Source organism: Salvelinus sp. IW2-2015, linkage group LG32 (assembly GCF_002910315.2).
Source record: "Salvelinus sp. IW2-2015 linkage group LG32, ASM291031v2, whole genome shotgun sequence".
NCBI lineage: Eukaryota > Metazoa > Chordata > Actinopteri > Salmoniformes > Salmonidae > Salvelinus > Salvelinus sp. IW2-2015.
In genome coordinates, this window is record NC_036871.1 from 28,215,302 (window position 1) to 28,243,024 (window position 27,723).

The following is a 27,723-nucleotide window of genomic DNA, read 5'->3' on the forward strand; positions in this document are numbered from 1 at the left end:
TATAGATAGGGCTGGACAGCTACTGAAGATATAGATAGGCTGTGCACTACTGAATATAATAGATAGGCTGTGCACTACTGAAGAATAGATAGGCTGGACACTACTGAAGACATAGATAGGCTGTAACTACTGAAGATATAGATAGGGCTGACACTACTGAAGATATAGATAGGCTGGCACTACTGAATATATAGATAGGCTGGACACTACTGAAGATATAGATAGGCTGGACACATGAGACATAGATAGGCTGACACTACTGAAGATATAGATAGCTGGACACTACTGAAGACATAGATAGGCTGGACACTACTGAAAGATATAGATAGGCTGTACACTACTGAAGACATAGATAGGCTGTGCACTACAGAAGATATAGATAGGCTGTGCACTACGAAGAATATAGATAGGCTGTGCACTACAGAGATATAGATAGGCTGTGCACTACAGAAGATATAGATAGGCTGGCACTACAGAAGATATAGATAGGCTGTGCACTACAGAAGATATAGATAGGCTGGGCACTACAGAAGATATAGATAGGGCTGGGCACTACAGAAGATATAGATAGGCTGGGCACTACTAGAAGATAGGCTGGACACTACTGAAGATAGGCTGGACACTACTGAAGATAGGCTGGACACTTCTCTGGACACTACTGAAGACATAGATAGGCTGGACACTACTGAAGACATAGATAGGCTGGACACTACTGAAGACATAGATAGGCTGGACACTACTGAAGACATAGGGCATACAGGAGCCTACGTAAACTACAGTATCTATGGTGTTTCCGCTTTCCCAGATCCTGCCTGTAACTGACCAGTCTGTTTTCTCTGTCTTTTTCTCCCTCTTTCTCTTTCCATCCTGGTCTCTCTTCCCTCCCTCCTCCAGTCAGCGAACGGCGGGGGTGCGTTCAGCGACTACTCCTCCTCTGTGCCCTCCACTCCCAGCATCAGCCAGAGGGAGATGCGTATCGAGACCATTGCTGCCTCCAACACGCCCACACCCATCCGCAAGCAGTCCAAGCGCCGCTCCAACATCTTCACTGTAAGTATGCGGCAGCTGATGCAGAGCAACACCCACTCACATTACTAGAGGGCACAGTACCGCACACACACATACTGTCCACTAGACGGAGACAAAGACAAAGCTACCCTTTCTGGCTGTTTCAGATACAGGCACAAAAAGCCTTCCTGGCTTTACTCTTTATACAAACAACTAAAATGGGTAACGGGGACAAAAAATAATAACAATATGGTTGTTGGTTACAACTTGGGTTTTATTTTGAACCCATACTATGAAAAAAAAGCTTAATTATATTCTTTTCTTATTTTAAAGCAAATATCAAAGCTATAAGCACTGTGGAGAAATATCTCAGCTTTTTTAAACCTTTTTTATGTTGGTGACATTTTTCTTTACTTTCCAATTGGAAGTAAATGAGCGCATTAATTACTCATCTTTCACTTATACCCTCTTCCTGGCCCCACTGTCTCAATCTTTGGCCTCCCTCCCTCCCCTACCCCTCTTATTTTTACTAGATCCTTTCTTTGCAGTGACTCCCTATTGGGGGAGAGAAGGGGTGAGGCAAGGCTACAACTCACTAAAGCCAGCAATGCCAGTCCCCTTACCCGGCCACACTAAACTAAAAGTCAGGAACATAACCCTTTCAGTCAGTACAGAGTCAGATAATGCATGCTCTCCCTCTCTCCCCCTCCACCCCTACCTTACTGTAGGTATCCCTACCCTAGTTATTCCATCTCTGACTTTAGCCTTTTGACCTTTGGCCACTACCAGTGTACTTACCACAGCTTGCCCTGCTCCCATTACCTATACTTATGATAGCCCTAGTTAAACTTTTATCCTTACTCTAGCTTTAACCCAACCCAATTCCCCTTGGTCAATCCTATGGCACAGCTCTAACCTTCCCTACCTTTGAGACCCTTGCACTAACCACTGTACTTTTCACAGCCTCCTTTTCTTTTAACTCTACCTCTCCCTTCTCCCCTAACCTTAGCCCCTATCTGCTCCATTCTACGTTCATCCCTTCCCCAGCTCCCCTTTCTACCTCTCCCTTCTCCCCTAACCCCAGCCCTGTCCCTTTCTCTAACCAAGCTCAACCCTGACCCCAGCCTTTCCACATCCTCCCTCTCTCTAACCTCTCCCATCTCCTCCTACCCCAGCTACTGTGGTAACCACCGCTGGGCTCCAGGCTCTGGGCAGCAGAGCAGGCTGTGTGTCAGTTAGTAGCGCCCCTTGTCTTCTCCCTCCCCCTGCTAGGTAGTGACTAACCCTGTCCACCAGAGAAATGAGCCTCTTCCCGTCTGCGTCATGGAGATGCCCAAGCACGCCACCTATCCCGTGTGGGTGCCCGAATGGCAGGCCGAGCGGGAGTTTCAGCTCATGACCTTCTGAGGAGCAGCAAGTGGGAGGGTGGGAGTGCCAGGGAGGGGCGGAAGAGAGGTGGAGGGGGACGACGACTCACCGTATCCCAAATGACACTTCAAGAGCAAGGAAGACATTGCCATTTTTACAATACAAGAGAAAAACCTAAATAGTTTTGTTTACCAAGCATTCACTTTAAGACTACACCTTCTCACCTTGCTTTTTCATCAATCTCAGTTGAGAGGACCTCTTGAGGACACAGAATTATTTATGCGCCGTACACAATACAGTAGTCCTGAACATCTCTCTCTGGCCACACATAGTTACAAAGACAGTATTATAAAACCTGCAATGCCACCTCTTCTAATCATAGTAGTGGGTAACTGTGATCCCTAAGCATTTTTTATTCAGTTGGGGAGTTGTGGTCAGGATGGAGACAAAGCCTTAACATCATGGGTTATTTTAATAGGTTATACAACACAATAGTGTCTATTTCTCTCTCAACCCTTTTGATTTCACATTCCTTTTCTTTGTGGGCATTTTGACCAGATAGACCATTCAGAAGCACCCAAACCAATTAGAAACAACACTGTGGCTAACTTTGCGGTCATATTCATGAAACCACTTGTACTCATAGTTTTGCTAGTTAGAATATTGAGACACCTTTTCCCAAAATATTTCAGTTTGGTATATTTCACTTTGGAGATTTAAGTAATATGACCATAGCTCTATGATACATTATAAAGCACAATGTATTACACTTCTCCATCGCTAGTCAAAGGTCACTGAGCGAAAAGGTAGAATACCACAGTTACCACTTAAACYTTTCTGTATCCCAGTGCACAATCTGATGATGCCTTGCCACATTTTTTAGCTTTTGGGATTACTTCAAAGTACTTCAGATATCCCCATACTGATTATACAAATCAAATAAAATTGTATTAGTCACATGCAAATGGTTAGTATATGTCATAAGCATTTCGCTACACTCGCAATAACATCTGCTAACCATGTGTATGTGACCAATAACATTTTATTTTATTTTGATTTGTCTAATCAGTATTTGGGATATCTGAAGGGCTTTGAAGTCATCTCAAAAGCTAAAAAATAAAAATGTATTACAAATATGAATATCATTGATTTAAGTTACTGATGGCACTGGGCACCATTTTAATATTTTAATTTGCTGAAATAGGCTACCTTGAAAACATTTGGACATTTAGCTTTATAGTGCATTGCAAATTGACAGGTGACTCTGCCTCTATTGGAGCTTTTGATAATAGTTTTAGGGTGATTTTATTTCTCAAAGGTCCTAAAAGCTTTACTCAGAAAGATGATGGTTTATCCACCATGTCTTTTCACCACCTTCATCACCAGTCAGTTCAGTCTAACCAGCCATAATCATCACCCTCAACCCACTTCTGTCATGACTAGTAATGGCCACTAGGTGTCAGCTGAGTACACAGAAATCCTTTCCTAGTGCTTCCATGGTTTAGTAACCACATCAATAGGTTTGAGGCATTTTTGTTCTTTCTTTATTTTCATAAACATTGTCATGACGAATTGAAGAGTACCTTTTTGCATATCCCCCCCCCCCCATTTTGTCACATCTAAACCTCATAGCCATCAACTCTCATGTATAATTGTCAGCCATTTTGTTTACATGTTTTTAGTTCCTTCCATTACTTTTGTACGTTTTACTGGATGTCCACCCTTAAGGAAAAAAAAAAGACAGTCTGGAATGTTTTTTCTTTTCGATATTTGCAGATTTCTGCTACTGTTCCCAACCTTTCTTCATCAAAAAGGGCTTTCTAACTCCTTCCGCATTAGAAGAGCTCTGTGGTATCAAAAATCTAACCGCATTGCACCCCTAAATGAGTTGTCCCTCTGGCCTGTCATTCCCAATAGAGAGGAGTAATGCCTAGGGACTAGAGCGTTAAAATAGTTTTTGCTGCTTAATCCTAGTGCCCCCTTTGCATCCTGGGTAATGCATGATGCACTATGGAAACCATACAGCTTTGTGACAAGACAACAAGTAACGTTGGACGTTTGGGAGTCAGTTCATGCTCAAACTGAAAAACGGTCATATTCACACACTCTGGAGTGTGACAGAATGTAGGGATTCTTCTCTGCTGGAAATGCGCCCCCCCCCGTCCTTATACCCCACCTCCGTACTTCAAACTTTCCACCCATACAAACAGTCTGTGTACAGTTAAGTCACGCTTGGAATTATGATTCAACCACTCAAAGGACACATCCTCTTACATGACATCACTTCCCTCTTACATGACATCACTTCTCTCTTACATGACATCAAACTGCTTTTTGCCATAAAACGAGGACTCGAGGGGAGGTTGCAAAATTCTGTCAACCTTCAATAAAATCCCTGTTTTTCCCAGAATCCCAGTTGGTGGATTCCGGAATCAGGAGATAATAAGCAGGAAATCCAGAAAAGTCCAACCAGGATTTCTGGAAAACCAGGGAATTGATTGAAAGTTCCCAGAATTCTGCAACCCTAACTAGAGGTGTGAAGTACGTTCAGTTGTTTACTGCCCTCTTTTTTTTTTTCATATATATTTTTTAAATTTCTCTTTCTTTTCAAGGAAAGTCTTGAATGGACTTGAATATGTGGTCAACTTAAATAAGGGTATGTTAGGGGTGATGTTGGATAGTTTTATGAAGGCCTTCATAAAAATAGAGTAGGGTGTCAGGGGGAAGTGGTATCATACAGAATAACGAATGGCAAATGGATTGCACCGACTTGTATGAATGTAGTTTCTATTTATTTAATTTGACTATGATTTTGGAATTATTCATTTCTCCATTCTTTATTATTTATATTTATTTACTTGTTTTCTTCTTTATTAATTTATTTCAATTTGGGATTGGTTTGAAGATTATGAACTTATTCCATAATCGCTTTTATATCATTTACGTATTGAAAAATATAAGACTGCTGTATATCTTGTATTGTATTTTATTTACAATGGTACTCTATAGAAAGTATATGATATACATATGAAATATATAAAATAAAAAAAGATGCCTTTATTGTCCATCCTATATTTTGTGGGAACTGCAATGTTTGGCTCATTATGTTGATCTTATTTGAAAGTGAAACCTGTGACTTAATTTGTATGGTGTCTGTATAGAAACAAAAATTATCAGAATAAAACAATAAAATGTTGAAAATGATAAACCAGAGTTGGTTTACTTGAACTCAGACTCTACCTCTCTCCATTGGTGATTGATTGGGCATCCCTTCATCCTGTTCTGAGTGAGATCATAACAGTCTTGTCTGTTGGTTATGAGTGACATTTCCTGTACTTCACCTGTTAGTCTGTGCTTTGGGGATCTTCTGTGTACAAGTACTCTGTTTGTCATAACATGGGATAATACTGTATGTTCACTGCTTGACTKTTTTCCCTGCACAGTCTGTCATTTGAAATGTCATGTATTTGCAGCAGGTGTTGGTGAAATGTGCTGCTGCACCTGTTCACTGATGGGTTCCACTGTTGTTTATAATGAACATGTTTAACAGCACCTGTACTTCTAACCCTAACACTGTGGATGATTTGAAATGCATTTTCCCACCTGGTGTTTCAACAGGAATTTCACAGGTTTAAGGTTGGAAGGAAAAGCTATATGAAATTCCTATTTGATAACTTTCTTTGTCCGTCTTGTATAATAACCTTCTCTTCCCCTAACCTGCCTTTTCTACTTTTTATTGCGTTACAACTTGACTTGTCAATGGATCTATGCAAAAAGCCCCTGCTGACCTTAGAAACTTGATTTGGGACTGATCTGGAAGGGCCCACTGTGGGCCTGAGCGAGGGTTGTTCCTCTCGGATCTGGAAGGGTCCACTGTGGGCCTAACAGAGGGATGGATCTCCCATGGGTTTACAGGACTGAGTCATGACTCAATGTCGTCTTTTGGTCTACTACCTATTATGTGTTGAGATGTTTCTTATGTTCTGGTCTGTTCTTTTTGTATTACTGCACGCACGTTGATGTTCCCGCTGTATGTTACGCTGGTCTGCTTGTTTGTTTAGCTTTTGTTGTTGTTGAGAATTTTGCTTTGCGATGTTGAGTCCGCCCCCCCAAACCCCTCTCCAGACACACACGATCCACACACCCAACCTCCAAACATTCTTACCTCTGACCCCCATGCTCACCTTGATACACGCACCTCACTCAACTCCCACCCCATCTCCCCCTCACCATGGTTTGTTGCAGTGACTGACCGACTGACCGACTGACTCTCTTGTTTCCTTGCAGTCACGGAAAGCCAACAGTGAACAGGCAAAGACCACTGACAGTAAAACAGATAGCATAGGCAGTGGAAGGGCCATACCCATCAAACAGGTGAGTGTCTCTCTCTCTACTACACTAGTCATAGTGTCTGAAATCACACCATATTCCCTATATAGTTCACAACTTTTGCCAAGGGCCCTGGTCAAGAGTAGTGCACTATATAGGGAATAGGGTTCTATAGGGCCCTGGTCAAGAATAGTGCACTATTTAGGGAATAGGGTGTCACAACAATAGTTTTCACGTAAGTATAGCACATTCACTGTGTAAGTATAGCACATTCACTGTGTAAGTATAGCACATTCACTGTGTAAGTATAGCACATTTCTGCCCATTAGTGCTTATATACAAATTTATATTTGACAAGTTTTGACCATAGATATGATCTGGGCAGTGTGTTTGCGTAAGTGTTCAGGAAATGTTTAGTGTGAGTGGGTAGAGTCAAAAAAATGTATAACCACTAGATGGTGCTGTGATACAACATTAGTAATAAGAGAAACCAGTAGTGCTTAGGGTTCACAGAATTACATGAAAAAGAACATCAGAGAATTTTCCTGCACGGATATCAAGACATACACATCATAATCTTTAGATTATGTACTTACTGGATGTATAGATGTCAGGTTGGATGGGTTCAAAGATTTAGACAGGCACTATTGGCCAAAGCAGTTGTCAAATGTTATGCGATCATATTCTGGTATGTTTAGGTGTCACATATTGACAAGGTATTATTTTCAGCATTAGAGATTTCTCTGGCAATGTAGCTTGTAATGTCTCTCCGAATGTTGTGGTATGTTATATATCCATCAGACATATTTTATGGTACTTTCTCGTGTTATTAGGAAAAAAATCACTTTGTTGTCTCTTCATTTTACAAGAAAATGCAAGCGTCTAAATCTGATCATCATAGTTTACTAGTCRCCAAAAATCTATTTCAAAAACACTATGAGCAAATATAACATTGCATTAAAACACTTAAAGCGGTAATGTGTAAGAATCATGAGCCTGGGCATGTAACCAAGCTCCAAATATATAGTTTTAATTCTACTGTCTTTAATATTAATTTCCCTTTCTTTTTAGAAGTTCAAAATATGCTAAAACCCCCTATGAAGTGCAGTAGAATAACACTTCACATTGAGTATGGGTAATTTGTTTTAAGGGTATAACTTTGAACCAGGATGAGGAGTCATTGACACATTCATTATTCTCTGCTGATTGTATGAGGGCTTTTAGAAAGGGTCAGCATCCTTATCCTAGAATTATCCTTCTGAACCAGGAATTATGGGAATTATGGGAACGTGGTAGGCCAAGTATTCCCTGCTGTTCAGGATGCTGTCCACATTTCTGGACATTTAGAAAGAATACAAGTATAAAATCAATGAAACACATGGGAAATATTGGCAAATGGAGAAAAAAACGTTGAATTTCCATTTGTTCCCAATGAGAACTGTAACTAGAAAACTGCATTTCCTAAAGAAAGTGTGGTGTGCTTGCTATCTTTTTTAGGGTGTGCTTGCTAATATTTAGGGTTTTGACATTTTAATTGACTGATTGGATAGCATCAGCTAGCTTGAACATGTGAGCATTGGTTTGGTGTCTCTAGCTTGAACGGTTCAAGAGTTTCCGTTTCTGGGTTCTTTTATGCTAATTTATGCAAATGTATATAGTTATAGTTGATAAATATTTGAATGAATTTGAAGTTAGGAGAGTCTGAATGTTTTATAGTTGGTCTTGTAGCTTCATTGGCTGAGGAGCAGGGCCGTTTATAATAGCTACCTCTGTATTCTTATGTTAATTTATGCTCATTTAAAATGGTTATAGTGCAAAAATATGTATAGTATCGAAATTATTTTGACAAGCAATCTAAGTAGGGTCAGTCGGAATATGCCAACGTTGGTTTGGTTTCGATAGCTTAAAATGTGTAAGAGCAGTGGCAAATTCAAATACTTCCCATTCAAGCCTATGGAGCTATTATCAACACTTAACATTTTATAGTTCAAAAAGTATTTGACAAGTGCACGATTCCAGACCGGTCTGCACATTTTAAAGTTTGAATGGCGTTTCTTGCTGAAACGCTTGAATACTAGGTACGTTACGGTCTAAATTGTTACCATGTAAAGCATGAAGCACACAGAGAATCTCACTGCCGATAGGTACTTATCACACTGGGAGGCCGTTCCTTCTCTTGCTAGAACACAAGTGGTACCTGCTGCTTGCCGATCCGGTAGTGAAGAACCTGCCGTTTCTACTTGTAGAATCACAATGCTCGTCAGTGGCCAACAACTTGACTTTGAGCCAATCAGAGAGCATGAACCCCCACATTGGGGATCCAACAGGAGTGACAGCAAAAAGTTAAAAAATATAGTATTTTATCCWTACATCCACAGTTAAATGTCACGAGCCAGTCACACTTCATATCCAATGTACTGTACGCTATGGGATGGTATCTAGTTAAGTGCACATACGCAATGCACACAACACTAAATACTTCCTCCAAGCTAGCTAACCACTGTAACTGGTATTGTATTAAAATTACATCACAATGGATTAGTTAACATGAAACGGCTGCCTGTGTTAGCTGCCGAGTTTGTGCAGTATCCTTAGCTAGCTAGCTATGTTGTGTTAGCTAGCGAATATGCTAACATTAGCTAGCTAACTAAACATTTGGCTGTGGGCTGGCACTGGCACTATGGGATTATGGAGAGTGAATTAAATAGTTTCTTCATCATCTGTTGCCATCTGGCTAGTATCAACAAGGGCTTTCTACAAAATAGCAACATTAGCACAGCTGGTTAGCTAACATTTGGAATCTACAGTGCCTTCAGAAGGTATTCATACCCATTGACTTATTTAATATTTTGTTGTGTTACAGCCTGAATTTAAAATGGATTAAATATATGTTTTTATCACCCATCTACACACAATACCCCATAATAACAAAGTGACATGTAAAATAATATAAAAGCATTTTTTAAATTGAAATACAGAATTAACTAATTTACATAGTCACACCCCTGAGTCAATACTTTGTAGAAGCACATTTGGTGGTGATTACAGTCTTTTTGGGTAAGTCTCTTAGCTCTGTCAAGTTGATTGTTGATCATTGCTAGACAGCCATTTTCAAGTCTTGCCATAGATTATCAAGACGATTTAAGTCAAAACTGTAACTAGATCACTCAGGAATGTTCAATGTTGTCTTGGTAAGCAACTCCAGTGTATATTTAAGCAATAAGGCACAAGGGGGTATGGTATATAGCCAATATACCACGGCTAAGGGCTGTTCTTAGGCACAACGCATCATGGAGGCCCTGGACACAGCCCTTAGTCGTGGTATATTGGCCATAAACCGACGAGGTGCCTTATTGCTATTATAAACTGGTTGGCAACGTAATTAGAGCAGTAAAAATAAATGTTTTGTCACACCATGGTGTACGGTCTGATATACCACGGCTGTCAGCCAATCAGCATTCAGGGCTCGAACCGCCCAGTTTATAATTGGTCTTGTATTTTAGGTTATTGTCCTGCTGAAAGGTACATTCATCTCCCTGTGTCTGATGGAAAGCAGGTTTTCCTCTAGGGTTTTTTCTTATGCTTATAGCTTTATTACGTTTCTTTTATCCTAAAAACCTCCCTAGTCCTTGCCAATGAAAAGCATACCCATAACATGATGCAGCCACCACCATGGTTGTACTCTATGCTTTTCATCTGCAAGGACTAGGGAGGTTTTTAGGATAAAAGAAACTTAATAAAGCTATAAGCATAAGGATGTGTCGTATTTGATTTGCCACAAACTCAACACTTTGTATTCAGGACAAAAAGTTAATTTCTTTGCCACATTTTTTGCAGTATTACTTAAGTGCCTTGTTGCAAACAGGATGCATGTTTTGGAATATTTTTTATTCTGTACAGACTTCCTTCTTTTCACTTTGTCATTTAGGTTAGTATTGTGGAGTAACTACAATGATTTTGATCATCCATCCTCAGTTTTCTCCTATCACAACAATTCAACTCTAACTGTTTTAAAATCACCATTGTCCTTTTGGTGAAATCCCTGAGAGGTTTCCTTCTTCTTRGGCAACTGAGTTAGAAAGGATGCCTGTATCGTTGTAGTGACTGGGTGTATTGATACACCATCCAAAGCCTTATTAATAACTTCACCATGCTCAAAGGGATATTCAGCTTCTCCTTCTTTTTTTGTACACATCTACCAATCGGTGCCTTTCTTTGCGAGGCATTGAAAAACCTCCTTGGTCTTTGTGGTTGAGTCTGTGCTTGAAATTCACTACTGATTGAGGGACTTCACAGATCTGTAACACAGCAAAATGTGGAGAAAGTAAAGGGATATGAATACTTTCTGAAGACACTGTAGACCATAAATTGCAACACACATGGACATACATTGCCAAACAACACTACTGCCACCTTCTGGTTTGGAGTATTTTAACAAGGCTGAGTGGATGACGGCTTCAAGTTCTTTGCTGTGTGAACACAAAAGAGGTGGACTGCCAACACTGTTCAGAGGTGCTAAGTACTGTCGGCATGCAAACGTTTGACAATCTTACCGGTATGTCTGAGCTATAAATCTATGGCTGTTTTATTGCCATTGAAATGCATTGGAAGCTCATTTTAAATATAGCTGTAGTACATAAAGTATAAATGCTATGAAAAATGTTTTCTCAAGAAATCTAAGTTGGGGCAGTCTGCATGTTTGGTGTTAATATCTTAAGCTGTAGATCGGGCCGAAGAAATCAAATAATAATATGAATATGTAAGAAATCTAGAGTTGTGCTTTGCTGTCAGCAAGCACACCTAATGATCAGCAAAATTCTCCTCCATATCAGTGACCAGGTTTAAGTCAGGTTTAAGGGGATTAGGCCACCAGGGCCAAGTGAGAGGGAGGTCAGTTGACAGAGATCTTAAAGAACCCCCACCACCCACCCGCTAAACATACATAGTTACTGTAAGCTCTCCCATTGATTCCTCCCTATCTGATTATGGCCTGAAGTATGGCCACTTCCCTGGGTGGGTATCATAGCATCTTCAGACAATAAGATAAGACCAGCTCCCGTCCCATGATCTACCCAGGCAGGGTAGGGGGGGTGTATTAAGAGTAGCTGATGGCCTGACCTGGCCAGTCAAATGCACAATCAGGAAGATCAAAGTGCCAATGTGAGCTTAATTACCCCCTATTGGGCAAATTACACACTGCCTGCCACCCCTCCCCTACCCCTCCTCCTCCCCTCTCTCTGTCCACCCCGACCCCCCATATGTAAAAATGGTAAATAAGGGCAACAATGCACTCATTGCCGAGGAGCTGTCGACATTAGGCTTTTCTTCTTGCCCTCTCTCTTCTCTCTATTCCCCCCTTTCCCCACTTCTCTTCCTTCTGTTCTCCTCCGGCTGGCTGTCACAAAGGCCCGGGCTATCACTCAGCCACCGTGGCAGGATGCAGATTTTTTTCCAGGAGCGTGACAATGGAAAGGGAAGATACTATCTCCTCTGTGTAGATATGACAATTGTATGGACACGGAGAGCGCGTCTGGCGATCGGCCTGTCTCCTTATGTCGCACAGCCTGAACATGGGGATCATGGTTGAGTGTGTGTGAGTGGGAGAGAAAGAGGGAGGGAAGGAAGGAGAAACAGAAGGTGAAACGCAATATTTAAAAAAATAACGTCTGTTCACGACATGCCCGCATTCACTCTATTACTGCCATGATAAAATAAAACGATTTGCTGTAAGTGATCAATTCATTCTTCTAATATTTTTTTAATTATTACAAAATTATTGTCATTGTTTTAAATGGCAGCTCAATTTCATAATATATCATAGAGGATTACATTTTTTTTTTTTGCTATCGTTTCTGACAGGTCAATTAGTTAAAATGAAGTGATTGGGTAAAAAGTTCCTATATTGGACTAATACGGACTAATATTAATCCTCTCAGTATTATTATCGATCTTTTCAAACCAGTGATGAATTTGTGTTGGTCCACTGATTACATGTATAGATTTCTGGCTGGTTCAATAAGGACAGGAGATGTGTAACATTATTTGTGTGTAAAACATGCATTACACCATCGCCAGAGGCCTTGTGACAGCACCATTTACTTCATAAGATCATAAAGCCATTAAAATGTGTTTTCAGTTATTTTATAGACCAAATCATGGAAAAAATTGTTTGTGCACACTTAGATCAATGCCAGTCTTAGTCATTTAATAGGCCAAGATTTCAGTCACAAAGACAAAATCATGAAGAGTATGGGTGTGAAAGAGCAGGTTTCGCACAAGCTAATATAAAGATGTTTATAAAATCCATCTTTGAAATGTCACTAATAACAGCAGTATGTAATTGTATGTATTGGGTAGTGGTTATCAAACTTCAAGACAAGACCATCACAAAAACCTCTTGATAGTGATGATTAAAAGCCTGCTAGGGCCCTCTAATAGGGTGGTTATGGATGTGTTTAGCAAAGCAAAATCAAATCCAAGTTTATTGGTCGCGTACACAATTTGCAGATGTTATTGCATGTGCAGCGAAATGCTTGTGTTTTTAGCCCTAACAGTGCAGTAATACATAGCAATACAATACATACATAATCCCAAAAGTTATCAGAACGAGCCATGTCAAAATCCAGAATATGTAAGGGATGATCAATAAGGGGCTATGCGTTCTATGGAAAATAATGAACTGACCTTCCACTAGCGCGGCGTGGATCAGTCCTTCCACAGAGTTGCATTATTTTCCAGAGAACTGATAAAGCCCMGAGTTGATTATCCCTTTTATACCATAGCTATAATTTAACACATTTGCTGCTAAAAATMTGTTAATTTGCCTGTAGAAATGTGTTGAACATCAACTAAAGTAGCTAGCAAGTTTACTAGATAGCTACAGTAGTMGCCGTTGTAACCAAACAAACAGACTTGCTAGTTTAACTAACCAAGCCATCAGTTCTAGCTTGCCATTATGAAAATTGAATGCAACTGTAACGCTTGTCGTGGTTGGAAGAAGAGGAGGACCAATGRGCAGCGTGGTAAGTGTCCATATTGTTTTAACACGAATAATGAACATTGAAAAAAAACAATAAAGGACAAACGAACACTCCTGTACGGTGAAACAAAACACAGAACAGAAAATAATCACCCACAAAACACAATGAAAAACAGGCTACCTAAATATTACTCCCAATCAGAGACAACGACTGACACCTGCCTCTGATTGAGAACCATACTAGGCACAACACATAGAAATCTACCAACAGAACAAAACATAGAAAAACAACATAGAATGCCCACCCCAACTCACGCCCTGACCAAACTAAAATAAAGACATAACAAAGGAACTAAGGTCAGAACGTGACAGCAACAATGACAATAGTGTTTTCAATTCGACTTTTGCTTTCAAAAGTTGCTAAAACATAGAACATGTAAGAATGAACTATAGCCATTTGAATTCTACTGCAAATATACTGTGCGTTATGGAGAAATAATGCACGCTCTAGAATGCCCTTCAAGCCGATCAGAAACGAGTATTCAACAATGCCATGGTATAAAAATATATACGGTATATATAATGGTGTGTATTAACAGTATATTAATAGAAAAGGTGTGTATGGCAGTAGTTATATAGGATGAGCCATGACTAGAATACAGTATATACATATAAAGTGGGTTAAACAATTATGTAAACATTATTAAAGTGACCAGTGTTCAATAACTGTATGTACATAGGGCAGCAGTCTCTAAGGTGCAGGGTAGAGTACCGGGTGGTAGCCAGCTAGTAACAGTGACTAAGGTTTAGGGCAGGATACTGGGCGGAGGCTGGCTAGTGGTGACTTTTTAACAGTCTGATGGCCTGGAGATAGAAGCTGTTTATCYGTCTCTTAGTTCCAGCTTTGATGCACCTCTACTGTCTCCACCTTCTAGATGGTAGCCGGGTGAACAGGCTGCGGCTCGGGTGGCTGAGGTCTTTGATGATCTTCTTGGCCTTCCTGTGACACTGTGCTGTAGATGTCCTGGAGGGAAGGCAGTGTGCCCCTGGTGATGCTTTGGGCTGACRACACCACCCTCTGGAGAGCCCTGCAGTTGTGGGCGGTGCAGTTGCCATAGAAGGCGGTGATACAGTCTGACAGAATTCTCTTGATGGTGCATCTGTAGATATTTGTGAGGGTCTTAGAGGCCAAGCTGAATTAGTTCAGCCTCCTAAGCTTGAAGAGGCTCTGTGGCGCCTTCTTCACCATGCTGTCTGTGTGGAGGGACCATTTCAGATCCTCAGTGATGTGCACGCCTAGGAACTTGAAGTTTTTGACCCTCTCCATTGCGGCCCTGTCGATGGTAATGGGGGTGTGCTCTCTCTACTGTCTTCGCCAGGGCACTCACCTCCTCCCAGTAGGCTGTCTCGTTGTTGTTGCTAATCATGCCTACCACTGTTGTGTCGAAAGCAAACTTGAAGATTGAGTTGGAGACTTGCATGGCCACACAGTCATGGGTGAACGGGTAGTACAAGGGGGCTGAGCACCACCCTTATGGGGCCCCCGTGTTGAATATCAGTGTGGAGGAGGTTTTGTTGCCTACCTTCACCACCTGGGGTCGACCCCTCAGGAAGTCCAGGACCCAGTTACACAGGGAGGGGTTCAGAKTCAGGGTCCTGAGCTTAGTGATGAGCTTGGAGGGCAATATGGTGTTGAAGACTGAGCTGTAGTCGATGAACAGCTGTTGGGGTGGTATACGTATTGTAGTGGGTCCAGGGTGTCAGGTAAGGTGGAGGTGATAAGATCCTTAACTTGCCTCTCAAAGCACTTTGTGATGACAGAAGTGTGTGCTACGGGGCTATAGTCATTTAGTTCAGTTACCTTCGCTTTCTTGGGTATAGGAACAATGTTTGACATCTTGAAGCAAGTGGGGACAACAGACTGGGATATGGAGAGATTGAATATGTTCGTTCACACTCCAGCCAGCTGGTCTGCACATGCTCTGAGAACTCAGCTTGGGTTGCCTTCTGAGCAGGTAGCCTTGTGATGGTTAAAATTTTTAAATGACTTACTCACGTCAGCCACGAAGAATAAGAGCACACAGTCCTTGTGAGTGGCCGGGGCCCGTGTCGMCGGCTTGATGTTGTTTTCCTAAAAGCAGGTGAAGGTGTTTAGCTTGTCCAGGAGAGAGTCGTCGGTGTCCACAACGTGCCTGGCTTTCCTTTTATAATCTGTGATTGTCTTGAGTCCCTGGCACATACAGTACGTCTCATGTTTAAGCCATTGAATTGTGAATCCACTTAGTTTTTTATTTCACCTTTATTTAACCAGGTAGGCTTGAGAACAAGTTCTCATTTGCAACTGCAACCTYGCCAAGATAAAGCATAMCAATTCGACACATACAACAACACAGAGTTACACATGGAATAAACAAAACATACAGTCAATAATACAGTAGAACAAAAGAAAACAAAAAGTCTATATACAGTGAGTGCAAATGACGTAAGATAAGGGAGTTAAGGCAATAAATAGGCCATGGTGGCGAAGTAATTACAATATAGCAATTAAACACTGGAATGGTAGATTTGCAGTGGAAGAATGTGCAAAGTAGAAATAGAAATAATGGGGTGCAAGATAAATAAATAAATAAATACAGTATGGGGATGAGGTAGTTAGATAGATGGGCTGTTTACAGATGGGCTATGTACAGGTGCAGTGATCTGTGAGCTGCTCTGACAGCTGGTGCTTAAAGCTAGTGAGGGAGATATGAGTCTCCAGCTTCAGAGATTTTTGCAGTTCCTTCCAGTCATTGGCAGCAGAGAACTGGAAGGAAAGACGACCAAAGGAGGAATTGGCTTTGGGGGTGACCAGTGAGATATACCTGCTGGAGCGCGTGCTACGAGTGAGTGCTGCTATGGTGACCAGTGAGCTGAGATAAGGCGGGGCTTTACCTAGCAGAGACTTGTAGATAACCTGTAGCCAGTGAGTTTGGCGACGAGTATGAAGCGAGGGCCAACCAACGAGAGCGTACAGGTCGCAATGGTGGGTAATTTATGGGGCTTTGGTGATGAAACGGATGGCACTGTGATAGACTGCATCCAGTTTGTTGAGTAGAGTGTTGGAGGCTATTTCATAGATGACATCACCGAAGTCGAGGATCGGTAGGATGGTCAGTTTTACGAGGGTATGTTTGACAGCATGAGTGAAGGATGCTTTGTTGCGATATAGGAAGCCGATTCTAGATTTAATTTTGGATTGGAGATGCTTACTGTGAGTCTGGAAGGAGAGTTTACAGTCTAACCAGACACCCTGTCCCTGTACTGTCGTTTTGCTCTTTGATTGCCTTAGGGAGGTCATGGCTGGTCTTTTTGTAGACGTCCATGTTCCCAGTCACCTTGCCATGGTTAAATGAGATGGTTCGCGCTTTCAGTTTTGCTGTTTTTGGTTTGAATAAGTTCCAATCGTCACAGTGGGAACAACATCCTCTATGCACTTCCTGATGAACCCATTCACCGAGTCAGTGTATACGTCAATGCTATTCTCTGAAGCGACCCAGAACTTTGCCCAGTCCTCGTGACCAAAACCATCTTTGAAGCATAGATTCCGATTGGTCAGACCAATGTTGCACAGTCCTTACGACGGGTGCTTCCTGCTTAAGTTTCTGCCTATAGGTGGCGAGGAGCAGAATGGAAGTGTGATCTGATTTGTCGAAGAGAGGGTGGGGGAGGGCCTTGTAACCATCCCGGAAGGYAGAGTAGCAATGATCCAGAGTCCTCGATGCACGTGTAGCACAGGAGATGTGTTGATAGAATTTCAGTAGCGTTATCCTCAGAATTCCTTTATTTAAGTCCCCAGCTACTATAAATGCTGCCTCAGCAGGGTATAGAGCTCCTCTCTCTGGGCATACAGAGGCTGTCCTGGGGCCCCAGCATGAGGAAGCTGGGGCCAGGTCCAGATCAAGGCAGGGAGACCGGGGCCAGGATTAGGATGATAGTCAGCCCCAAGCCTGGTCCCTGGGTCACCAAGGGTCAGGCCCTTCCTGATGTGTTAATCAGGATTATACAGCCCTGGAGGATGACCCAGCCTAGGACAACATCGGAGGGTGAGGGTACCCTATTTAACACACACACACACACACACACACACACACACACACACACACACACACACACACACACACACACACACCCACACTAGGAAAAAGGCACACACTCAGAGGCAACAACACACACACACACACACACACACACAGAACCCTGGTTGTAAAAGCACAACACTCCGCTGCTAATCCCCTAATTAAGCATCCCTCTCCCTTAGTCCTCCCTGGTCCTTACCAGCAGAGGACCGTCACCGCCCCCCCCAGCCACAAAGACCCCCTCACAGCCCCAGGAACTGCCATTGTTTACCCTGGATTGACTAAGCAGATAAAGTCAAACATCTGAGGAGTTAAGGCTCCAGAAGATAATGGTGGAATAGAGGGGAGGGGCTGAGTCAAGGCTTTGAAGAGGGGGAGATCACACACCTAATCCCTGGATGGAGGGGTCCTCCAGAGTTCAACTGGTCAGGACATGGGGATGAATGAATACATGGGCAAATTGGATTGTCTCTGCTCACTTTGAATGTGAGACAGTAGGTTACAGTAGGACAGCACCAATTCTGAAGGTTCAAGTGGTCACCGTTAAATATCATCTATAGACGGTGAACATTGATTACACCGTTGACCGCTGTTGTATTGCATTGACCATGGGGTTACAGTAACCAATGACAATCAAAAGTTGGAAGGTTGAAAAAGTTTGTACTCACATACAGGCAACCTGCTGCTGTAAAATGCCTGTTGTATCCACTCTGGCCTGATCTAAGGATAGAGCAAGTGTTCTTATCYTCCCAAGTTAGTAACATTATATGTTCTAGTCCATTGTGTTTAGCTGGAGGAAGACATCTTCTGACCCTCTCTTCTTCTCTTCTCTCTCCTCCAGGGCATCCTTCTGAAGAGAAGTGGGAAGTCCCTGAATAAGGAGTGGAAGAAGAAATATGTCACACTGTGTGACAACGGCCTCCTCACCTACCACCCCAGTTTACATGTGAGTAACCCTACATTTAGTATAGCTCCGTTTGTAGTGGACTGTTTAAGGGATATGTGTAGAATATGCTTTACATTCATCAGCAAGCGTGTCCCTCACAAAAGGTGTAAATGAATGATTTAACTGTTATGTACACATACTGATACATTTATGAACAAGGTTTCTGAGAGATAAAAAGATTAGCAAAGATCTTTCAGCCTCTGATTATTAGTACCCCATCTTAGTGTGATTCTGATTATAAACTGGGGGGGTAGAGGRGGAGGTGGTGGTCATCTCTACCACCCCACCCCTGTGGTGGCCGGGTAATGGAGACATGCATGGCGCTAGCTGTTGCTGCTGTGTGCCCGCCACGCCCGGCCACCATGCTGGCTTGTATTTATAATGGCGCTCGCCGCTGTGCGTGGCGCCTGGCGGAGGCTGAGCGGCCAGCAACATCCGTCTCTGTCAGAGTCCCGCTGGGCCGCTAATACCTCTTAAACACTCCGCTGCAGCCAGCCGGCAGACAGCTCTGTCAGACCCCCCCCCCCCCACAGCACGACATTGCTGCCCCACGCCCTTCCTCTCACTGTCTCACCTCTATTCTATGGTGGTAATGTCTGTCTAAATACAACAAATTACTTGGTTTTCAAAGGAAGATTTGGTGAAAGTTAGAGATGAGCATTTGTACATGTGTCCAGTCKAAATTTTTGCCCCTAGAGTCAGAGAATTGTTTTGTCCAATTTGAGATATTATCATATTCTATGAAAGCCAAATACAGTGTATTCGGAAAGTATTCAGACCCTTTGACTTTTTCCACATTTTGTTTTACGTTAGTCTTATTCTAAAATGTATTAAATTGTTTCCCTTATCAATGTACATACAATACCCCATAATTTAAAAGCAAAAACAGGTTTTTAGACATGTTTGCAAAAAAAATGTTATTTTTATGAATAAACTAAATATCACATTTACATAAGTATTCAGACCCTTTACTCAGTACTTTGTTGAAGCACCTTTGGCAGTGATTACAGCCTCGATTTGTCTTGGGTATGACGCTACAAGCTTGGCACACCTGTAACAAAATGGCGCCAGAGGAGATGGCCGCCGTTTTACAGTCTCCTAACCAATTGTGCTATGTGTTTTTTRCCCGCGATATTTGTAAATTATTTTGTACATAATGTTTCTGCAACCGTATCTTACGGAAGAAAAGAGCTTCTGGATATCAGGARGGCGATCACTCACCTCGGATTAGACGAAGATTTCTTCAACAACAACAACAAGCAGGARTCACACGATATTCTCCAAACACCCCACAGGGCAGACATCCCAATTATTCGCAAAAGGAAGTGACGCAGAGGACGAAGAGCCGGATGCCTTGTCTGGACCCGCAGAAGGCAACTAGGAAAGCTGCCATTACCGTCAATATTACTCGCCAACGTGCAATCATTGGACAATAAACTAGACGAGGTACGATCACGAATATCCTACCACCTGGACATCAAAAACTGTAATATCCTATGCTTCACGGAATCGTGGCTGAATGACGACATGGATATTCAGCTAGCGAGATTACACGCGGCACCGGGCAGGATAGAACAGCACACTCRGGTAAGACGAGTGTGCAGGAATTTGGTAGAACTGATCTCCAGAGATTTGGTAGAACTGATTTAAGTTTCCCTGCATTAAAGTCTCCGGCCACTAGGAGCGCCGCCTCTGGGTGAGTGGTTTCATGTTTGCTTATTTCCTTATACAGCTGACTGAGTGCGGWCTTAGTGCCAGCATCTGTCTGTGGTAGTAAATAAACAGCCACGAAAAGTATAGCTGAGAACTCTCTAAGCAAGTAGTGTGGCCTGCAATTTATCACAATATACTCTACTTCAGGCGAGCAAAATCTAGAGACTTCCTTAGATTTCGTGCACAGCTGTTGTTTACAATATGCAGGTAGCAACACATCTGCCTGCTGATCCTCAACACTGGAGCTCCCCAGGGGTGCGTGCTCAGTCCCCTCCTGTACTCCCTGTTCACCCACGACTGCATGGCCAGGCACGACTCCAACACCATCATTAAGTTTGCTGACGACACAACAGTGGTAGGCCTGATCACCGACAACGACGAGACAGCCTATTGGGAGCAGGTCAGAGACCTGGCCGGGTGGTGCCAGAATAACAACCTATCCCTCAACGTAACCAAGACTAAGGAGATGATTGTGGACTACAGGAAAAGGAGCACCGAGCACGTCCCCATTCTCATCGACGGGGCTGTAGTGGAGCAGGTTGAGAGCTTCAAATTCCTTGGTGTCCACATCAACAACAAACTAGATTGGTCCAAACACACCAAGACAGTCGTGAAGAGGGCACGACAAAGCCTATTCCTCCTCAGGAAACTAAAAAGATTTAGCATGGGTCCTGAGAACCTCAAAAGGTTCTACAGCTGCAACATCGAGAGCATCCTGACCGGTCGCTTCACTGCCTGGTACGGAAATTGCTCGGCCTCCGACCGCAAGGCACTTCAGAGGGTAGTGCGTACGGCCCAGTACATCACTGGGGCTAAGCTGCCTGCCATCCAGGACCTCTACACCAGGCAGTGTCAGAAGAAGGCACCTAAAAGACCCCAGCCACCCCAGTTAAAGACTGTTCTCTCTACTACCGCATGGCAAGCGGTACCGGAGTGCCAAGTCTAGGACAAAAAGGCTTCTCAACAGTTTTTACCCCCAAGCCATAAGACTCCTGAACAGGTAACCAAATGGTTACCCGGACTATTTGCATTGTTTGCCCCCCCAACCCTCTTTAATGCTGCTGCTACTCTCTGTTTATCTTATATGCATAGTCACTTTAACTATACATTCATGTACATACTACCTAAATTGGCCCGACCAACCAGTGCTCCCGCACATTGGCTAACCGGGCTATCTGCATTGTGTCCCACCACCCGCCAACCCCTCTTTTTACGCTCTGCTACTCTCTGTTCATCATATATGCATAGTCACTTTAACGATACCTACATGTACATACTACCTCAATAAGCCTGACTAACAGGTGTCTGTATATAGCCTTGCTACTCTTTTTTCAAATGTCTCTTCACACATACTCCCCCCCCCCCCCCCGCACCATTGGTAAGAGTCTGTAAGTAAGCATTTCACTGTAAGGTCTACACCTGTTGTATTCGATGCACGTGACAAATAAACTTGATTGATTTGACACCTGTATTTGGGGAGTTTCTCCCATTCTTCTCTGCAGATCCTCTCAAGCTCTATCAGGTTGGATAGGGAGCGTCAATTCACAGCTATTTTCAGGTTTCTCCAGAGATGTTCGATCGGGTTCAKGTCCGGGCTCTGGCTGGTCCACTCAAGGACATTCAGAGACTTGTCCTGAAGTCACTCCTGCATTGTCTTGGCTCTGTGTTTAGGGTTGTTGTCCTTTTGGAAGGTGAAACTTTGCCGCAGTCTGAGGTCCTGAATGCTCTGGAGCAGGTTTTCATCAATGATCTCTCAGTACTTTGCTCCTTTCATCTTTCCCTCGATCCTGACTAGTCTCCCAGTCCCTGCCTCTGAAAAACATCCCTACAGCATGATGCTGCCACCACCATGCTTCACTGTAGGGATGGTGCCAGGTTTCCTCCAGACGTGACACTTGGCATTCTGGTCAAAGATTTCAATCTTATTTCTCATGGTCTGAGAGTCCTTTAGGTGCCTTTTGGCAAACTTAAAGCGGGCTGTCATGTGACTTTTACTGAGGAGTGGCTTCCGTCTGGCCACTCTACCATAAAGGCCTGATTGGTGGAGTGTTGCAGAGAAGGTTGTCCTTCTGGAAGGTTCTCCCTTCTCCACAGAGGACCTCTGGAGCTCTGTCAGAGTGACCATGGAGATCTTGGCACCTCCCTGACTAAGGCCCTTCTCCCCCGATTGCTCAGTTTGGCCGGACAGCCAGCTCTAGGAAGAGTCTTGGTGGTTCCAAACTTCTTCCATTTAAGAATGATGGAGGCCACTGTGTTCTTGGGGACCTTCAATGCTGCAGAAATGTTTTGGTACCCTCCCCCATATCTTTGCCTCGACACAATGCTGTCTCGGAAGCTCTACGGACAATTCCCTCGACCATGTCTTGGTTTTTGCTCTGAAATGCACTGTCAACTGTGGGACCTTATATAGACAGGTGTGTGCCTTTCCAAATCATGTCCTATCAATTGAATTTACCACAGGTGGACTCCAATCAAGTTGAAGAAAAATCTCAAGGATGATCAATGGAAACAGGATAAGGTCCTGAACGCTCTGATGATGTCGRCGCACGTCATCGGAGTGCACAGCTGAACATTGTACTCTCGGTTTGTTATTTTTGATTGAAACAAAACCGATATTCATTAAATGGATTCTGCGATGCGGTTAGCTTTTAACAGCAAGGACCGCTATTTCTTGTCATGGAATTCCGCTTAACTGACAGGTTTAAGCCTGCTTGACAGAGACGCTAAGCTGCTAGCCATCAAGCTAATGAAGTTGGTATCAGATGAGTTTTGCAATGGAGCCCTCTTCATCTGGAGAAATAAATTAACGGTTCCAGTGCTGTAGGAGCTGTATCTATTATGCACTGTTTCGGGACAAACCAGACCACTCAGAGTACCGATGCAGCAATTTTTTACTTGCCGAGGATTATAGGCTTGAGGTGGCTTCATTGATCACGCAGGTCATCAACCTACGTAAGCAACTGGGGAAAACACAGAGTGGAATGTTTACATTTTCTACACCGGTGGCTGGACGGCGTTCACGCTTGTTGGACGCATCTCCGCCTTGTCGTTTGTCGCTATCTTACTGGCCGGTGTTGCCCGGAGCTCCCCCATATGATAGCGGCGTAGAAGTAGCTCAGCAAGAGGAGCAAGACAATCAACGATGGTCGAATATCATGAGCCGTGGAATCCGAAGACAGCGACTTCCCGCAAAGCTGTCTACACTCCTAACGAGAGGCCCAGAGAGGATACAAACAGCGAATAGTTTCGCCATCCTGGAGCCTGATCTTCCTGCACCTTCGTCGCTGGGGGTGCCTGTGTCTGCGACCGCAGTGCCTACAACTACGAAGTCGACGTCGACAAACTTCTGTCCCTGCTCTGGATCGAGCGGGGCTTCTCCATCTGTCGGAGGCCTGCCACAGGCGCCGGGAGCAACGTGTTCAAGATATCCTGCCTATCGCCTGTCCATAAAGGGTTCTCCGAATCCTGAGAAGCGTGGGAGTGGGCGGATTTCCTCGTCCTCTCCAGCTGGGATTTTTGGCAGCTCCATGGTAAGAAATGTGACCGTTCCTGGTACAAAAACAATGTCTTATCCCGGAGTTTGAGTAAATGACATGTACTACGCCAGGGCATGGAAATCGATTCTATCGTAGTCCWTGTGGGTTTTAATAGCATTATGAAGGGCAGTTCTGAATAGTTGAAACTGGATTTTAAAGAGTTGATTGACTCTCTGCTAAACACTAACAAAAGACCCATCATATCTGGCCCTCTGCCATTTCTGAATCGCGGCATTGAACGCTTTAGCAGGATTCTTTCTCTTCACAACTGGCTACTTGATTACTGCAGCTTAATGGGTATAACTTTTGTTGACAATTTTGCTACCTTTTGGAAACAAAACACATTTTGTAAGGAGGATGGGATCCACCCAAATCATTTGGGATCCTGGATCCTTTCACAGCACTATAAGGCTGCGTTGAGACAATGACTTATCAATGACTCAAGCCCAGCTCAGCCAATCCCTACCATTGTGATGCAGAGTTTATAGAAAACATGGAAATGCCAATAGTGGAGGTGTTGCTGTTTATATTCAGAACCACATTTCTGTAAAGATTAGAGAGGAGCTCATGTCAAATACTGTTGAAGTAATATGGCTACAAGTCCATCTGCCTTACCTAATGCCCATTCATGTGGGAAGCTGCTACAGACCATCAAGTGCTAATAGTCAGTATCTGGATAACATGTGTGAAATGCTTGATAATGTATGTGATATCAACAGAGAGGTATATTTTCTGGGTGAGTTAAATATTGACTGGCTTTCATCAAGCTGCTCACTCAAGAAAAAGCTTCAAACTGTAACCAGTGCCTGCAACCTTGTTTAGGTTGTCAGTCAACCTACCAGGGTAGTTACAAACAGCACAGGAATTAAATCATCAGCATGTGTTGATCACATCTTTACTAATGCTGTAGAAATTTGAAAWTTGAAAGCTGTATCCAGATCCATTGGATGTAGTGATCACAATATAGTAGCCATATCTAGCAAAACCAAAGTTCCAAAGGCTGGGCCTAATATAGTATATAAGAGGTCATACAATAAGTTTTGTAGTGATTCCTATGTTATTGATGTAAAGAATATRTGTTGGTCCATGGTGTGTAATGAGGAACAAACAGACACTGCACTTGACACATTTATGAAATTGCTTATTCCAGTTGCTAATAAGCATGCACCCATTAAGAAAATGACTGTAAAAACTGTTAAATCCCTATGGATTGATGAGAAATTGAAAAATGATATGTTTGAGACGGATGAGGCAAAATTCATGGCAAATAAGTCTGCTGCACAACCGAATGGCAAACGTATTGCATATTGAGAAATCATGTGACTAAACTGAATATAAATAAGAAGAAACGACAATATGAAACTAAGATAAATGAAATAAAAATGATAGTAAAAAGCTTTGGAGCACCTTAAATGAAATTCTGGGAAAAAAGGCAAATTCAGCTCCATCATTCATTGAAACAGATGGCTCATTCATCACAAAACCAAATGATATTGCKAACTACTTTAATGTTTTTTTCATTGGCAAGATTAGCAAACGTAGGCATAACATGCCAGCAACAAATGCTGACACTACACGTCCAAGTATATCTTACCAAATTATGAAAGACAATCATTGTCATTTTAAATTCCGTAAAGTTAGTGTGGAAGAGGTGAAAAAATTATTGTTGTCTATCAACAATCACAAGCCACCGGAATSGAAAATTACTGAGGATAATACCGGACGATATTGCCACAACTTCAATTTAAGCCAACTAGAAAGTGTTTGCCCTCAGGTTTGAAGGGAAATTGCTGACCAATCAGCCTGTTACCAACCCTTAGTAAACTTTTMGGAAAAATGGTGTTTGACCAATGCTATTTTACAGTAAACAAATTGACTAACTTTCAGCATGCTTATAGAGAAGGACATTCAACAWGCACAGCACTTASACAAATGACTGATGATTGGCTGAGAGAAATTGATGATAAAAAAGATTGTGGGGGCTGTTTTGTTAGACTTCAGTGCAGCATTTAACATTATCGATCATAGTCTGCTGATGGCAAAACTTATGTGTTATGGCTTTACACCCCCTGCTATATTATGGATAAAGAGTTACCTGTCTAACAGAACACAGAGGGTGTTCTTTAATGGAAGCCTCTCCAACATAATCCAGGTAGAATCAGGAATTCCCCAAGGCAGCTTTCTAGGTCCATTACTTTTTTTCAATCTTTACTAATGAATTGCCACTGGCTTTGAGGAAAGCCAGAGTGTCTATGTATGCGGATGACTCAACACTATACATGTCAGCTACTACAGCGATTGAAATAACTGCAAAAATTAACAATGAGTTGCAGTTAGTTTCAGAGTGGATGGCAAGGAATAAGTTAGTCCTAAATATTTCTAAAACTAAAAGCATTGTATTTGGGAGAAATCATTCACTAAACCCTAAACCTCAACTAAATCTTGTAATAAATAATGTGGAAATTGAGCAAGTTGAGGTGACTAAACTGCTTGGAGTTACCCTGAATTGTAAACTGTCATGGTCAAAACATATTGATACAACAGTAGCTAAAATGGGGAGAATTATGTCTGTGATAAGGCTCTGCTCTACCTTCTTGACAGCACTGTCAACAAGGCAGGTCCTACAGGCCCTAGTTTTGTCACACCTGGACTACTGTTCAGTCGTGTGGTGAGGTACCACAAAAAAGGACTTAGGAAAATTGCAATTGGTTCAGGACAGAGCAGCACGGCTGGCCCTTGGATGTACACAGAGAGCTAACGTTAATAATATGCTTGTCAATCTCTCCTGGTTTAAAGTGGAGGAGAGATTGACTTCATCACTACTTGTATTTATTAGAGGTATTGACTTGTTGAACTACTGGCGCACAGCTCGGACACCCATGCACACCCCACAAGACATGCCACAAGAGGTGTCTTCACAGTCCCCAAGTCCAGWACAGACTATGGAAGGGGCACAGTACTAAATAGAGCCATAACTAAATGTAACTCTATTCCACATCAAGTAACTCATGCAAGCAGTAAAATTAGATTTAAAAAAAATAAACAGATAAAAAAACATGTTATCGAACAGCGGGGACTCTGAAGCAACACAAACATAGGCGCATACCCACACACACATGATAGCATACGCACTATACACAAACAGTATATATGTGGTAGTGGTGGAGTAGGGGCCTGAGGGCACACAGTCTGAATGTATTGTAATGTTTTTAAAATTGTATAAACTGCCTTAATTTTGCTGGACCCCAGGAAGAGTAGCTGCTTCCTTGGCAGCAGCTAATGGGGATCCATATTAAATCCAAATACAAAAACTTGAGTACAATTTCGAGTCTCATAGCAAAAGGTCTGTATACTTATGTAAATAAGGTATTTCTGTTTTTATTTGCAAAAATTTGTAAAAACCTATTTTAGCTTTGTCATTACAGGGTATTGTGTGTGGATTGATGAGGATTTTATTTGATCCATTTTAGAGTAAGTCTGTAACTTAACAAAATGTGGAAAAAGGGAAGGGGTCTGTCTGAATACTTCCCGAATGCACTGTATACTAGAAAAATTGTCATTTGCATGCAACATGAATTGATTACATTTGTTTTTATTATATTATTTTATTGACTGGGTGGTAATGGCTTAACTTAGTAGCCATTATTAGCAGAGCAGTGTAGTATTACAGTGATGTATGTAACTGACTAGCTAGCTGCTCATTATAGCTATCGTAGTTTATCAGGAACA

At 42.5% G+C, this 27,723-nt stretch overlaps 1 protein-coding gene across 4 annotated transcripts in view; it reads left to right on the forward strand.

Moving 5' to 3' along the window:
• The window catches only part of agap3 (ArfGAP with GTPase domain, ankyrin repeat and PH domain 3), a 325,912-nt gene that overhangs the window by 234,353 nt on the left and 63,836 nt on the right, over window positions 1-27,723 (forward strand). For 2 of the 4 annotated variants that reach the window (XM_023977106.2, XM_023977105.2), the window contains exons 8-10: window positions 895-1,050; window positions 6,664-6,750; window positions 18,641-18,745. In XM_023977106.2, the coding sequence (XP_023832874.1) occupies window positions 895-1,050; window positions 6,664-6,750; window positions 18,641-18,745 (348 nt within the window). Of the gene's footprint in view, window positions 1-894; window positions 1,051-1,541; window positions 5,824-6,663; window positions 6,751-18,640; window positions 18,746-27,723 lie in introns of those variants that run through there. The other 2 variants (XM_070436760.1, XM_070436761.1) reach the window with 2 other exon arrangements.